The 16,412-nt window shown below is 61.5% G+C and overlaps 1 protein-coding gene across 2 annotated transcripts in view; it reads right to left on the bottom strand.

Annotated features, from left to right (window-relative positions):
* The window catches only part of LOC117646051, a 40,641-nt gene extending 25,000 nt beyond the window's left edge, over nt 1-15,641 (bottom strand). The window contains exon 1 of one of the 2 annotated variants that reach the window (XM_034386704.1): nt 15,258-15,641. In XM_034386704.1, coding sequence (XP_034242595.1) covers nt 15,258-15,383 — 126 coding nt within the window. In that variant the 5' untranslated portion in view covers nt 15,384-15,641. The remainder of the gene's footprint in view (nt 1-15,257) is intronic. The other variant, XM_034386703.1, reaches the window with a different exon arrangement.
* Between the last annotated feature and the right edge of the window lie 771 nt (nt 15,642-16,412).

The following is a 16,412-nucleotide window of genomic DNA, read 5'->3' on the forward strand; positions in this document are numbered from 1 at the left end:
GAGTCACTAGGCAGGCCTCGAACCGAACGTGTGACCCCACCAATGGATTCCTCATTCGGAGAGCCATCCATTGGTGGGGTCACACGTTCGGTTCGAGTCCCATTTAGCGACCCTGCAGCCCAAAACGCGTCTAGAGTTTTGTCCGCCTCCACTGGTCTTCTGGCCCACTGTGCGGCGCAGCCCCGCAGAGCCAGCCGCACGGCACTTCGGAGAAACCTACCAGACACAGCACGGCAGCGGCGCTTTCAGAAGAAAACACGCATTCCCGAAGCCGCGCGTCCGCGGGGCTGCGTCCGCGAGGCGCCGCCAGCATTGACCGATTTTGGACCACTCGTCGACCTCGCCAGAATCCGGGTCGCGCGGGGTAGGGCGGGTGTACTCCACTCCCTACAGTGCCGCGCGCGGCAAATGCCTCCGACAAACAAGTGTTTTTCGTAACGGGATTGCCCCCCAGCGTCACCGAGTCACCGCTAGGCCTTCGGGCCTTCGGCGTGGGCGTCGTTGCTGCCTCTGCCTGCCTTTGGCGAGTCGGCGCTCCCACCGCGTCACCGCGGCGCTGACTTGCAGCCTGCCTTGCAGCCCCCCCCCCCCCGGCGCCTCCTCCGGATTTGACTGGACATTTCCGCCCCCGGCGCCAACAATGCCCGCGCGCCGCGCCGCCGCGCACGACAATGTGCGTTTCGACACTGTTAGTTAGCCGGCCGGGGTTTCGCGTTTCGCGGCAAGCGCGCTTGCGACCACACCGTAGTAATGAATGCACACCGCCGTCGGCTCATTTCCGAGAGAGACGCGGCGTGGCCCGGGGGAAAAGGGGGGGGGGGGGCGGCAGAAAGCCGGGGCTCGAACCCGGGACGGACGGACGGACAGGGGTAAAGAGCAGAAACCAAGACGGGGTTCGAACCCGGGACGGGCGGATGGACGCGGAGCGGGCTGCAGCACAGTGTCTTTGCTAATGCCTTTTTTCCACGCTCACGTCGCCCGGGGCGGGGCGGCGCGGGGGGCGGGCAGGCCAGTCATAACGGCCAGTCAAGCGAATCGCAGCGCGCCGGCGGCCGCGCGGCCCAACGAGCCTGCAGAAAAACTCAGCCTCCACGAGCGAGGCGGAGACGGCGGCGAGGAGGAGCAGCAAAAGCGGCGGCGGCGCGACGAGCCCCCATCTCGCGATGACGCGGATTAGTAGAAAGGGGACTCGAAGGCCCCCGCCCCGCGACAGCCAGCCAGGCACAGCGCGGCGGGCATTGCGGCGCGCCGCGTGCCGACAGACAGTGCAGGGACCAGCGCACTGGCGAGGCGAGAGGCCACGATGGGAGGAAGCGAAAAACGGGGCCGCGTTTCGACCTGCGAACCTCGCCAAGGTTAAAACGCCGCATTATCACACCGTGCTCGTGTGTGGCGTCGCGCACAGGCTTTCCTACAGGCTTTTCAACGCGTCTTCTTCTTTTCTGTTTAGTAGGTTTATTGCTGGCCAGCTTCCTCCTTCCGGCCGTTGCAAGTCCGCGTCGTCGCGTCCTTGCCGTCTGGCGCGCTTTCCCTGCGCGGTGCCAGCATGCCAGTGGCGTGCCAGGCCGTGCCAGGGCGGGGCTGCATAGTTTGGCGATTGGCGCTGCCTGCACTGCCGAGCGTGGCGGCGAGACGCCGGCATTTACCAGTGCCCTGCCTGGTCTGGCCGGTAGCCTCGCGCCAACGCTCCGTCTCCCTCGCACTTGCGGGCACCCCGCGTGGGCACGAGAGAGACAGTGCGCCAAGCTACGCCGAGCGCGGAGCGCAGAGCGTGACAACGGCGACCGTGGACAGCTCCCGATTAGCCGCAGCCACCAAGCCTTTCCCGCAAGGGCCCATGCGCCCTCGGTCCTTCGGTCCTTCGCCGCCACAACACGCACTGTGCGGCCCGGCCCTACCGCGCCTCCTACCCAAACCTACCTACCTAATCCTATCTTCCTTCCTACCTACTTAATCCTAACTTCCTTCCTCCTACCTACCTAATCCTAACTTCTTGTCTCCCTACTTAAACCTCCTCCCTACTTAAACCTAACTTCCTCCCTCCCTACTTAAACCTAACTTCCTCCCTCCCTACTTAAACCTAACTTCCTCCCTCCCTACTTAAACCTAACTTCCTCCCTCCCTACTTAAACCTAACTTCCTACCTAAACCTTTCTACCTAAACCTACCTGTCTGTCTGTCTCTGTCGGCCGAAACAGCAGACCGCAGTGCGAATCCGACAGCAGGCAGGCAGGCAGGGCCGGATAAGGAGAAGAGGCTGCAATTAGGCGGGCTGGCTGGCTGGCTAATGGCTCACGGAGACTGACAGGAAGTCCTGTCGCCCCGTCGTCAGCGCAGTCAGCTCGACAGCAAGAGCGTCTCGTCTGCCACACTGCCAAGCCAGCCGGCCGCTGACAGCACCAAGTGGCGCCTCGCCGGCGTCAAAACAAGACCGCACTCTGAGAGGGATGGAAGTCGGGGACATCGGCTGGACCGGGAGAGACTCGGAGGTATACAAGTATACTCCATCCGTAAGCGGAAGTCCCGTAGGTGCGAGAGAGATGGAGCTGCTGGCCCAACCCCAGGCCTTCCGGCGTTCCGCCCCGCGTTCCTGCCGCCCAGGGAGCGCTTCCCTTCCGTTTCCGCGGAGGCGGTGGCCTGCTCGGCCGCACCCTGGCAGCGCACACACACACACACACACACACGGCGGGGCGATGCATACAGCAGGCTGCAGGCTTCTCCCCAAATTCATCATTACCTGTCCTTTCTCCTTTCACTTCCTTACGCCAAGCCTGCCTGCCAGCTCGGCCAGCTCGCCTCCGCGCCACCGTGACGCAATGCGACGGCCGGGCGGCCCAGCGGCCAAGCCCTTGCCGCCGGAGCCGCCGGGCCCTCCGGAAGCCGCGCGGTCCACTCACTTTCACACAAACACACACTCACACACAGGCGCACTTTCCCACACGGGGCGCGGCGTGATTGTACGCGGCTGTAAATATTAACATGAGAGAAAACGTGCGCCGCGAGACCACGACACTGCAGGCAGAGCCAGGCAGAGCCGGCGGCAGGGTCAGAGGGGAGGCGGTCCGCGGCACAGTGGGCCAGAAGCCGGTGGAGGCGGCCAAAACTCTAGACGCGTTTTGAGCTCCAGAGTCACTAAACAGGCCTCGAACCGAACGTGTGACCCCACCAATGGATTCCTCATTCGGAGAGCAATCCATTGATGGGGTCACACGTTCGGTTCGAGTCCCATTTAGCGACCCTGCAGCCCAAAACGCGTCTAGAGTTTTGGCCGCCTCCACTGGTCTTCTGGCCCACTGTGCGCGGCCCGGCACACCTCCCGGAGGCTCGCGCAGGGGCTCACTGGCCACAGGGACCCCGCGGGGACCCCCGCTGGACGGCGGTGGCGGCGTCCACGTGAACGACGCATGTCGCACACACTGGTTTAAACGCCCCACGATTCCGTAGGGAAACAGAGTGACGAAACGCACTTTCCGGTCGGACTCCGTCTCCAGTGGTCTTCCAGGCAGGTAGACGCACTCAGTCCGCGAACTCTGCTCGCTCCAGCTGAGCCCCGCGGTTGGTCCTAGAGCCCCGGGCACCGCGGCCGCCACGGCGACAGCCTCGGCGACAGCCAGCTTGACGACGTCGTCGACACGGCGGCCATTATTGAAAAGTACCGCCATCAGGGGAGTCGCCACCGCGACCGACCGGCGGCACGGCGGCTTGGCTTTCTCCGTCCAGGAAAGGGGAGGAGGCACGGCTTGCACTGCGACGCCACCCTCCACTCGGTGGCGCTTTGACGGCCCGACGGCGCGACCGATGGACGAACGCGAAGCGACGCCAAGCCATTCAATCACGGGCGGCCGAGCCGCGTTTCCGGTCGACGAATCGTTCAGCCAGTCTTCCTCGCCGCCAACGGCGCCGAGGGCCGGCCTAGTCACATTAGGCCTCCATTTGCCGACCGAACGGCCAGCAACACGTTCCGCTTGCTTTTTCTCCTCTTTCTTTTTGGCGCGCCGAAGCCGCTTTTCGGCCCTCGTCTCCGCTCGGGCCACGCGCGTTCGGTTCGGTAAGTACAGGCCCGGCCGTGTGCCGTGTGCCCTTTGGCGCCGCCACGGCGTCACGACGCCGAGGTGCGCACCGCGTCGCGCCGCGTCGCGCGGAGACGCCATGCAGCAGCAGACTGATTCGGAGAGTCGTTTTCGTCGCGCTCTCTCTCTCTTTCGCACGCATGGGACGTTCCGTATATGGACGGGAGAGAGACAGGGCGACGAAGAGGACTCTTGGAATGAGTCTGCAGGCCCTGCACACTCAACGTCCACGTTTTGAACGAGGAACGCCAACGCCGCGGCGGGTGCGACTCGCGGAGCTCCGGGCAAGGCGGGGCGTGGCGGGGCGCCTAGAGGCAAGCCAGGTGGGGCGGGGCGGGGCGGGGCGGGGCGGGGCGGGGTGGGGCGGGGCGGGGCGGGGCGGGGCGACCGGCAGCGGAGCTTGACGCGCCTGGAATCCGGGCGCGCGGCTCCCCTCCAGGTCGGCGGCCCCGCTAGGCCCCACAGCCACATGCACGGTTCCGCCCCGCCCCGCCCCGCCACACCCCGCGAGGCGACACGTTACGCCGGCGAGCCCCACAAGGCAGGCAGGCACGCCGCATACCCACGTAAGTGCAGTGCAGAAATCCCGTTGGCCGTTCGGCGTGCTTTGGCAGGCACGCTCCGGGCGGCATTGTCCAGGGCCGCCGGCCACGGGCCAGCCGAGGGACCGCGCTGTACGCAGTGTACGCACGCAACCCGAAGGGCCCAAGGGCTCAAAGGGCGGCACGCCCAACCCAAGGAAACGACACAAAACCCATTCTTCGCTTGTCTATGGCCAGACCCCTGGAGACAACATGATGGATGTTCGGCGCCACCTACATGACCTTGACCTCTGGCCGCGGCTTGGCCGTGGTACACTGTTCCGACGCGGTGCCGCCCGAGCCCCGCAGCCGCGCACCGCCCGGATCCGGTCCCGGCACCTTGACACGCTGGCATGCATGGAGCCGGCGCTCTGTCTCTCTCGCACTCACGGAGCGCCCCGTAGAGACCGGGCGATTGTGGAATCGCTCCGGATGAGAGGTCCATCACAACCGCACGAGGCGGATTCGGGGCCCAGCACCACCGCGAGGACCATGGAGCGCGGCCTGCACCAGCGCCCTCGGCACCGCGGCTCCAGGGCGGTTAGGCTAGTGCACTCGGCCAGCGCGGCTTGCGCGGCTTGCGCGGCTTGCGCGGCTTGCGCGGCTTGCGCGGCTTGCGCGGCTTGCGCGGCTTGCGCGGCTTGCGCGGCTTGCGCGGCTTGCGCGGCTTGCGCGGCTTGCGCGGCTTGCGCGGCTTGCGCGGCTTGCGCGGCTTGCGCGGCTCAGGCAAATAAGAGAACAGCGACGCCTCTCTTTGCAGCCGCCTGTCTCTCCAGTCCATCACGCCGAGTGAGAGACTTAAATGCCCGCGGGCCGAGGGGGCCGTGGGGGCCGTGGGGCCGAGCGGCCGTCGGGGGGAAGGACCTGGCCGGCCGGCCGCCAGAGGGCGAAGGCCTCCGCGCGGCGCAGCGCGGAGCAGCGCGCCAAGGCCGAGACTAGGCTGCCTGCCTCGCCTTGATACGCCCATTCGCCCGTTCCGCGCCCCATTTAATCCACTTCCCTTAGAAAGCGATTCGCGAAAAAAGAAACAGTCAAAATAAAGCCGATTAGACCTCGAGCAAGTCGAGGGGAATGCAGCGGATGGCGGGGGAACTGGTCAGTCTGGTGGGGCCCGGCTTCGGCTGGCCGCCACGCCCCGCCACGCCCAGCCCGGCCAAGCCAAGCCAAACACGTATGGGGCTGGGCCTGGACGCACTTTCACGGCTGGTTGCCGGTTGGTCCCTAGGAGGAGCGGCTCGGCCCAAACGACGCACCGTCACCGATCCCGGGTCCCAACCGCGCCGAGCAGAAGAAGGGCCCCGCCACAGGAGTGCGAGGGAGTGCCTGCCCTCCGGTCCGGGGTCCGCGACACCCCGAGCCGCCCCAGGACAACTGCAACGCCAGTGTTCGCTCTCTCTCGCACTGGGGGTACAGAGAGAGACAGAGCCGCAAAAACGACTCGGCAGGCCGGGAGAGCGGAGCGTCGCGATGACGAGAACCGCACCCACACCGCCAGAGAGTGAGACAGGGACGGAATTCAAGGGAGAGCGGGACAGGCACACGCCACACGGAGACACCTGCCTGCCGCACGCTCTCGTGCAGGGCGTGCGGCGTGCGCAGCGTGTTCGCACGATTAGCATGAAGCAAAAACAATGCAGCCCTCTTGATGGCGCGCCATTGCCGGCATAATCGCCACGACAGCCTAGCCAGCCGCGCTAGCAGCCCGCCTCGCCGCGGCGCGCCGGCCAGTTTCCCGCCGTCGTCTCGACGTGCACGGCGTGCCTCCGAGCGTCCGTCTCTCTCGCACCCCTGGGGGCGCCCCACGCGTGCGACAGAGACAGAGGCCTCCGAGTCGGTCCGCCAGGTCCGCCTGCTGCACGCCGTGCACGGGGGCGAGGACCTCCCGCACCGTCCGCCGGCAATCTCGAAGGTAATGGAGAGCCACCCGCCCCGCCCCGCCCCGGGCCCGAGACACGCGTCAGTGTCGAGACAGCGACCCACAGTGGGCCAGAAGACCGGTGGAGGCGGCCAAAACTCTAGACGCGTTTTGAGCTCCAGAGTCACTAAACAGGCCTCGAACCGAACGTGTGACCCCACCAATGGATTGCTCTCCGAACGAGCAATCCATTGGTGGGGTCACACGTTCGTTTCGAGTCCCATTTAGCAACTCTGCAGCCCAAAACGCGTCTAGAGTTTTGGCCGCCTCCACCGGTCTTCTGGCCCACCGTGCGACCAGGGTTCGCGGCCCAACCTACCTAACCAGGCTTTCGGCCCGCCGTCTCTCTTGCACTCGTGGAGCAGCCCGAGTGGGTGCGAGAGAGACAGCGTGGTGACGAACGGCGGGAAAGAGGAGAGCCGCGTCCGCGCACGCCGCGGTGGCGAGGTCGACGCGGGGCGGGGCGGGGCGTCGCCGATATCAGCTCGATATCGTCCAGGTCGGTTTGCCAGCGATAGCTTGCCGAAGGTCTACCGCGCGCCACAATCCACTGTGCGTATTGACACGCGGGTTCCTTTTTCTTTCGCCGCCGATAGGCAAACTCGCAGACCGATTCAGAGAGTCGTTTGTCGTCGCTCTGTCTCTCTCGCACTCATGGGGCGTCCCGTATGGGTGCGAGAGAGACACGACTACTCACGGCCGCCGCCACAAACGTGACTTGCCATCCATCCGTCTAAAGCCGACAACATCGACTCGCGGTTTGCACTGGGAACGCAGCGCGGGGTCGCGCCGTCAGATTGGCTCCGCGGCCTAGGGCTGGGCGGTTTTTCAATATATTGACTTCAATTTCAATATTTTTTAAATTGAAATTTCAATATCGGCATATTGAAATGACCAATATCAATATTCGATATTGATATTGGTCTCAATATCTCAATACATGATATTGATCTCAATATTTCAATATCTGATATTGAAGTCAATATTTCAGAGTTAATATTGGGGTGGTTGCGAGGAAGTTCAGCGAGCGTTGGAAACGAGCCCCTTTCCCTTTCCTGCCCCTGCCTCCACCTTTGTCGCGTGCTGCTCTCAATGTATGATATATATGGATATATCATCGTTTCCTACCTTTTCTTTTCTTATTCCTTTCATTTTACTCGCCTACTATTTCCAATATTTGCGTTTTTGAATAGTTCAATTTTTCAACATTTCAATATTTCAATTTTTCAATATTTCAATATCTCAATATTTATATTGACAGTCAATATATTCAATATCAATACCAAATATTGATATTGAGAGAAATTTCAATATTTTGAATATTGGGTATTGATATTGAAGTATAAAAACCGCCCAGCCCTACCGCGGCCTGGCGGCCTGGCGGCCCGCCCCCCGCGCTGTCCAGAACGCCATTTTCAGCAAGGTTGCAGCGCGCACCGATTTCCTCGACGAGACTTCCGAGAAAACGGCATCGGCTACCATCTCACACACAGCAGGGTCGTACGTACGACCGTTTGACGGCATGGTGCGACTTCCAGTGCAGTGACACACAGGCAAGGGCAGCGCCTTCGCAGCGCCCGGCCCGACAGCGCCTTCCTTGCGTCCTCCCTTCTTTCCAGTGTGCCTCCTTTCGCGAAATGTGCCGAAACGCCATGAAAACGGCAAAGCATTCACTGCATTCACTCCGGCCGGAGTCCGTCCCGTCGGCGCCGCGTCGCCGGGCACAAGCACGCCGTTTTCGGAGGCAGGCGCGGCGCGCAGCAGGTGAGGAAAAGCCGCAGCGGGCCTCTCGGCTCGTTCCGAATAGAGTCCTAGAGGCCCCTTGGGGAGAACCGTCAACTTGAAAAGTGTTACGTTTTATTTCTCATATATCCGAAATTTTATGCGCGATTCCTCATATACTGACGATCAAAATGGCGTCGCTTTGCTTTGATGTTGTGTCGTCTGCTCCGGGCCTCGTGAGGTCAACAGACTTGACAGCGCTTGCAATAGGCCTAAAAACTTCCTCACCTCTTTAAATTAGTTCATTGAAGATCCCTTGAATGTCGGAGATAAATAGTGAAGCCATTTTGAGGCTCACTGCTGAATTTTTAAAATCCCCGCCGGAAGCGGAAGCGCTCGGCGGACATTTTGATCGTCAGTATGAGCACCAAATCGGTCAGAAGTCAGTAACGCAGTTGACGGTTCTCCCCAAAGGGCATTAAGGACTCTAGTTCCGAACAGCTGTCCCCCTCCCTCGCACCCCTACCGAACGCCCCACGAGTGCGAGAGAGACAGCGCGACCGAGGTGCTGTTCGGAACGAGCCTCCTGCCGTGGCGGCCGAGGAGGAGGAAGCGAGGGGGGACAACGACCCATTCCATTCCAAGCCCGCAAACCAGCCCAAAACCTGGCGGAGCAAATAACTCTGGGAAAGGAAGCGATCCGGGCGGCCGAGTCGATCCGCGGCGCTAGAGTGGGGAGGTGGGGGGGAGGGTTTTGACGTCTTGATAGGGAGCCACCGCTCAGGTCCTCTCGGGTCCGCTCGGGCCGACCCGAGCGCGGCACCCGAGCGCGCAGCCGAAGCTGGACCCGAAGCCAAGTCCCACCGAAGACCGAAAGCCGAAGGGAACTTGTGCTGAACGGGCACAGCAGAAGTCTGAATCGAAGCAACCGTCAAACACAAAACAGAAACGAACAAAAAAGTCTCTAGACTAAGTAAAGTTTTGAAGGTTATTGTTGAATCTTTTTAAAAAATGTAAAGTATGATTTTTTTAAATAATTGTGGCAGTTTTGTATATTGGTTTAGTGAAACTAGCATGTCCTAGAAATATTTGTCTCAGGAAGATAATTTAGTGGTCAAACTTCAACCACTATTAGATGAATTTATTCCCTAAGTTGGGGACCCTAACTCCTATTAATTTCTGGGTTATGGAGCTTTACGTTAACTTTTGGTCGTTTCTCCCAAATTCTCATCACGACAAAGGATTGGCTACCTAGTCTTCAGATTTTGGCAATCTTATCTAGTTTTGCACAGGAAAAAGATAGCGTTGGCAGATTTGGAGATATCAGTCGAGAAGAGGCTGTAAAAGAAAGCTATTTTTATTTTTCTTCAAATATATGAGATCTAGACCCAATTTAGTCTTGTTTTTGTTTTTTCAGGAAAACTAAGGCTGATATTTTTTAAAAAAAAAGGGTAACACTGTCTTTTTCCTATTCAAAAGTAGATAAAATTGCCAGAATCTGAAGACTGGGCAGCTAATCCTTTGTCGTGAGGAGAATTTGGGAGAAACGACTAAAACTTTACGTAAACCTCCATAACTCAGAAACTAATAGGAGTTGGAGCCCTAGTCTTAGGGAATGAGTTTATGTAATAGAAAGGAACTTTCAGCTCTAAATTGAGGCATCTGACACAAGTATTTCCAAAATGTGACGCAGCCACTTTTTTCACTTTACAATAATAACCTTAATTTATTTCGAAGGTGAGGGAAAGCGTGAGTTTATGATTAGTTTAGTTTATTTAACCGTAATGCAGGTCATCACATATCCAAGCCAAGCCAAAATGCGGTTTTGAGTTCCCGTTCAGCGACCTAACCTAGATCAGTGACCGCGGCATCCAAAACAGTTACAGTTTCATTTATATTTCCGTCCAGACTGACATTTTCATTCAACCATATCTTTACTGGCAATCCAGCGCGAAAGGGGGGCAGATATTCTTTTAGAAACCACAGTAATTATTCTCCAAAACAACTCTTTATGACAAAAGTTTCAGCATGTCGCCAGCAACGTAAACACGACGGGACAAAATGGCGCCGGCACTGCAATGTGAATGTGACGTCTCGGGACCTTCGGCTTCGTCGTTCGGCGTTCGGCTCCGAACGTCGGCTGCGCGTTCGGTCGGGTCCGCTCACGAGAGGACCTGAGCGGTGGCTCCCTATCCATTCTAGGGTTTTGACCCTTCGCCGGCTTGGAGCAAGGCGTGGCCTACCCGTCTGCGCTAGAGTGGGGAGGGGGGGGGGAGGGTTTTGACCCTTCGCCGGCTTGGAGCAAAGCGTGGCCTACCCGTCTGCGCCCGCGCACAATAGGCTCCCCTAGAGTGGGGAGGGGGGGGGGAGGGTTTTGACCCTTCGCCGGCTTGGAGCAAAGCGTGGCCTACCCGTCTGCGCCCGCGCACAATAGGCTCCCCTAGAGTGGGGAGGGGGGGGGGAGGGTTTTGACCCTTCGCCGGCTTGGAGCAAGGCGTGGCCTACCCGTCTGCGCTAGAGTGGGGAGGGGGGAGAGGGTTTTGACCCTTCGCCGGCTTGGAGCAAGGCGTGGCCTACCCGTCTGCGCTAGAGTGGGGAGGGGGGGGGGAGGGTTTTGACCCTTCGCCGGCTTGGAGCAAGGCGTGGCCTACCCGTCTGCGCTAGAGTGGGGAGGGGGGAGAGGGTTTTGACCCTTCGCCGGCTTGGAGCAAGGCGTGGCCTACCCGTCTGCGCCCGCGCACAATAGGCTCCCCTAGAGGCCCATCCCTGCGAAGATCAGCAAGATACCTTTTCTAGGACGCTAGTGTCGTCCTGCCCGCCGTGGGGAAGGCGCGTCCGTCCCTGCGCGCCCAAGTCCTTGATCAAGTCCTTGATCAAGTCCTTGATCAAGCCCCGGAGCTTTCTCCGAGGCCGAAGCCCCAATCGAGCGCTAAATCGGCTTTACTGTGAGGCCCACCAGGCTGGTGCCAAAACGGCGTCCTCGTCGCTCTGTCCCTCTCGCACTCGGAGCGCGTCCCTCGAGGGAGCGACAGAGACAGAGCGCGCCTCGCCGCGTGGCGCTAACTCGTCGCCACGACGGCGACATCCACGCGGCTGTCCGATTGGCCGATTGACCTAGGCCCTGGGAACCAGGCCGGGCCGGGCTGCACTCAGAGCGACTCCGAGGCGCTCCCAGCGCATCGCTCAATGGCCACCATCGGCAGTTGCAAGTACACTGCCAATGCCTCTCCATCTCTTGGCAAGGGGCGCAACAGAATCAGACGCAAAGAGAAAAACACCCCCTCCGTTGGTCAAACGTTCCGCCAAAGCATGCGTCTTTGAATATGACTGGATTGTTATTTTATTTTAGCAGTGGCTGGGTCCGGCGCGCTGGGTGGTGTTTTGGAGTTGTCTTGTCTTCTTTCTACCCGCAGCTCCGCAGCAGCATGCGATAGCATACGCCACCCAAGACATTGCCCCGGCAGCCTGGCGGGCTGGCGGTGTGGAAACGGCCAAAGGTTATGACACCGGCACGGCCCTGTGCCACGGTGTGCCACGGTGTGCCACGGCCGGCGCGAGGGAGGGGAAGTGTCCGGTGCACGGGACAATGGACGCGCACGCCGCACGCCGCGCCCCAGCATGCAGCCATGCAGCCATGCAGCCATGCACCTGCAGCAACGCCCCGTGTGGCCACCGCACCACGGCCCCACAGCCCCACAGCCCGCACCCGGCCAGCGTCGATGCGGGAGGGAGGGAGGGATGGAGGGGGCGGCGCGACTTGGACACGGCCGGGTTGCCGGTCTAAACCCACAACTAAACCTAACCAAGCCTAATCAAGCTTCACCAGACCAAACAAAACCTAACCAAACCTAAACCACCTACAAAAAACTTGAACTGAAAGAGGAGCCAGACGTGGTATTCGAACCCCCACCCCGCACCTGCCCACGACACCGCCGCGCGGAGCAGCGCCGTGTTGACAAACATCCGCCACGCCCCGCGCACAGACGCGACTTGCCGCGCCGCCAGCAGACTCATTCCGAGTGTGTCCCTCTCGCACTCGTGGGGCACCCCGTATCGGCGCGAGAGAGACAGAGCGACGAAAACGACTCTCGGCATCAGTGCACAGAAAGAGGGAAGCCCCGACAAGTAGCTGACGCCGCGTGCGCACAACAAACTGCAAGGGGCCGCGGTGCGGTGTGGTGGCGGGCAGCAGACGGATTCCCGAGGGGTGACCCACTGTAAAAATTTGTGTACAATGATTGTGTGGATGTGCAAGATTTCTGGCGCTTTTGCCACACATGTTGCCTACTTTCAGGCGTTTGACACACACGTTGCCTACTTTCAGGCGTTTTTGCCACCTGAATGTGGAATGTGGTCAAATTTTGTACAATGAATGTGGGAGGCTGTTCCCCCCTCGCTGATTCCGAGAATCATTTTGGTACGTTTTGGCCGCTCCGTCTCTCTCGCAGGCACGGGGCGTTCCGCGTAGGTGCGAGAGAGACAGAGCGACGAATCAGTCCGCAGCGCTGAAGCTAATCACACACGCCGCGGCGCGCCGGGCCGAGAAAGCCAAACTGCCACCGCGCAACGCCGCGCAAGCAAGCAGGCAAGCTTCCGACCAATCGGCTAATTTGAATCGGTTTCTCCCTCCCGCCGTCAGTCGCGAGAAGAATCGAAAGTGCGGGAAAGAGACGGAGAGAGAGACCACCCAGCAGAGCAGGCAGAGCGACGGAGACGCCTGGACGTTGACATGGACACGGCGAGAAAGTAAACTACGAGGGATGGAACGGAATGCGCGGATGCAGCGGCGTCGCTCTGTCTCTCTCGCACCCCGGCGGCACCGGGCGGCGCAAGCCGGCACGCCCCACGAGTGCGAGAGAGACAGAGCGACGAAAGCGCAATGCGGAATCAGTCTCGGAGCACCACGACGACCACCGCCGCCGAGGAGACTCCAAACAGAGCTTTCGTCGACCTGCGTCTCTATCGCACTCATGGGGCGTTGCGTACGCCCGTAGGGGTGCGAGAGAGACGGGCCTAAGCGACCCCGACCGCGACAAGCGCAGCGTAGCACAGCGCGGCGTTGTGTGGCCGCGCGGCACCGTGGCGGTCAGAGTGTCACCGCCGGCCGGGGACTGTACCACCACACTGTACCGCTAGGCGCAGCTAGCACACTGCGAGGGCTGCTCGCTGCGGGCGCCCCCATTCCCCATTAGCCAGAGTGCTAAGCGCCGATATTGACACCGTTCACTCGCGGCCGCCACTTCCCCGGCCGGGCGGCCGGCTTGACCGGGTTCGAGGGAGGAGGGAGAAAATCGCAGTCTTCAAAATGATTCCAACGCCTGCATAGCCATGCCATGGCTCGGACCGCACCGCCCCAACAGCTTTGTCACATTTGCCCCGCCGCTCTCTCTCGCACTCATGGGGTGCCCCATAGGGGTGTGAGAGAGAGACAGCGCGCGAGGACCCGCCGTCCGGTCTGCAGACGAACGACCTCGGCCGAGGACGACCACACCACCGTTTTCTCGGCGGCGCTTCATCTCACTTACACCAACACCTTCCCTTCCCACATTACGGGGGAAACTGCGCGACAGAGTGCAGAGGGCCCCTTCGCCTTCCCAGCATTCCTATTCAAACACACTTCTAATTGAGGCGTGCGTGGCAAAGTAGTGGGGGGGAGGGGGGCTGGGAAGCTGTACCACCACGTCATGCAGACAAGCAGAAAACCGAACCCACTCCCTACGCAGTCGAACCGCGGAACAAACTGGTGGACTTCGTCACATTTTATTTCCAGCAGTGTATCCATGAGGTTCAAGGTCGGAGGCTGCCTCGGGGGACCGTCACACACCGCGTCACCCACCCCACCCCACGCCCCCTTGCCCCTCACCCGCGCTCCGATTTGCTCTCTTTTCCGCCAGGGTCTCCCTCGCGCACCCCTATGCGCCACAGGACGCTCCGCGTGTGCGAGACCGAGACAGACAGAGCGACGAGAGCAGTGTTCGGAGGCAGCCTGCGACACCTGCTGCTGCTGGCGCGCCACCGCAACTTCCTCCCCGACATGGACATCCTCGGCATCCTCCCAGCCCCGACCCCTTTCGCCGCGACCGCCAGCACACTGCCAGCAGACTGATTGCAGACGGGACGGCAGGCTCCAGGCTCCACTAGCCTTAGCCTTCCAGACTCCGGCATGCAGGCATGCAGTGCAGACTGCAGGCGGTGCAGCAGGATGCAGCCGACCGCCCCACCGCGGACCGGGCGGCACGGCGCGGCACGGCGCGGCACGGCGCGGCACGGCGCGGCACGGCGCGGCACGGCGCGGCACGGCGCGGCACGGCGCGGCACGGCGCGGCACGGCGCGGCACGGCGCGGCACGGCGCGGCACGGCGCGGCACGGCGCGGCACGGCGCGGCACGGCGCGGCACGGCGCGGCACGGCGCGGCACGGCGCGGCACGGCGCGGCACGGCGCGGCGCGGCACGTGCAGCACCTAGCAGCAGCCAGCCCGCCGGCCTCGACTCCCATGGCTCAGCGTACAATCGCTCTCAGGCATCTTCTGCTTTCTTCGAATTTCAAACGCCGAAAGAAAACAGGCGCACGAGTTGGCCGCACGGCAGAGCTCTGCGCTGCGACACTGCGACGCCGGGTCCAAAAGGTTCAGGCCGCTTAGCGCTCAGGCAGGACCTGGTTCCGAACCGAAGGAACGCTGAATGATGAGAAACGACACCGACCGCCGAGACGACGTGGAACCGGCCTTGCGTGTGGCCCCGCCACCTGCGACACCCATTCAATGGCCACTACGGACCGATCCCGGACTCTGCCTTCGCCGCTGCGTCTCTCTCGCACTCATGGGGCGTCCCGCAAGGGAGCACGAGCGCGACGTTCAGCCTTCTCGCTGTCTTGCAGGACGGGGGCGGCCGTACCGGGCGGCCACCAGTTGCAACTCGCTGGCTGCGTCCGCGCAGTCCGCGTTGGCCTCCGACTCCACTGGACTCACCTGGATCTGCGCTCGCTTCACCTCGATGTACTGCCAGTTATCCGTGGAGAAGGCGATGGACAGCAGGGCGGCGGCGATCACGGCCGTGATGGTCGCTAGCGACAAGGTAACCGCGGAGCACGGCATGGCGGAGCGGGGCAAGGCTGGACTAGCACCGGGGCACAATCACACACAAAACACAAACACACTGGCTGGCACTGCACGAGTATCCTGGCTCGGGTCTGCTGCTGCTGCTAGGGGTGCTACGCGCGGAAATCACCACATTTCTTGGGCAACGGCCGCCTGGAAGTGAACAAGTGAACGGGCTAAGACGACGCCGGAGACACGTCTGGCCTTCGCTGCGGTCTCAACTCAACTGTCTGTCTGTCTTCTTCGTTCGTTCGCAGGGTTGCCAGATGCCGAGTACACCAAGTCGCCACCAGAGCGCGCGGAAGTCGCCTAAAGTCGCCTATCTCGCTCCCCCACCCGAAATCGCCTAATATCGCCATCCTTGTCGCACTGGCGCGCGCTTCCCCCTCTCCCCGCCTTCCCCCCTCCCCCCCCCGCCCCGCCCCCTTCCCGCTCCGCTCCCCCCTCCTCCCCCCGCCGGCTCCGAGGGCCCTATGGAGGGCGGTTCGCCGCTCAGATCTTCGCGCTTTTAAACGATTTCAGCTATTCTATTGGTTGTTGCAGTCACGTGCTGCGTACCGGAACCAACCCCACCCCCAGACATTCTTTCGGGAAAGGTTGTCGGCACTTGCCAAGGACGAAACAAAGGGGCTCCAGCACAGCTGAATGTCGTAAATTTGTCACGGTCATATGGCACATCCGATCCTGAGGGCTGCTGTACCTGCCCCTGTGAGTGAGACAGAGAGCGAGACAGTGCGTGTCTCTGTCCCACTCACTGCGGAGGCGGCAAAGTGGGACCCCCTCCGGATCCTCTCATGTTTGTTGTCCTTTCTCAGCTGTTCTCCTCATTTATAGGCATGCCAACCCAACGCGTCCCCACCATCACGTCACCCTGCCCCGCCTCACACCCGCAGAGCTGCCGTAGCCTGCCGCAGGCCTGCCGTAGCCCCGCCTCACCCCGCGCTTGGGGGAGAGCGACATCCTCCACCTTGCGGGGACTGAGGGGGCTGGTGCGGGTGTAGTAGGATAGAGCGCTATAGCACCGCC

This window comes from Thrips palmi, unplaced genomic scaffold, assembly GCF_012932325.1.
Source record: "Thrips palmi isolate BJ-2018 unplaced genomic scaffold, TpBJ-2018v1 HiC_scaffold_19, whole genome shotgun sequence".
NCBI classification, from domain to species: Eukaryota; Metazoa; Arthropoda; class Insecta; order Thysanoptera; family Thripidae; genus Thrips; species Thrips palmi.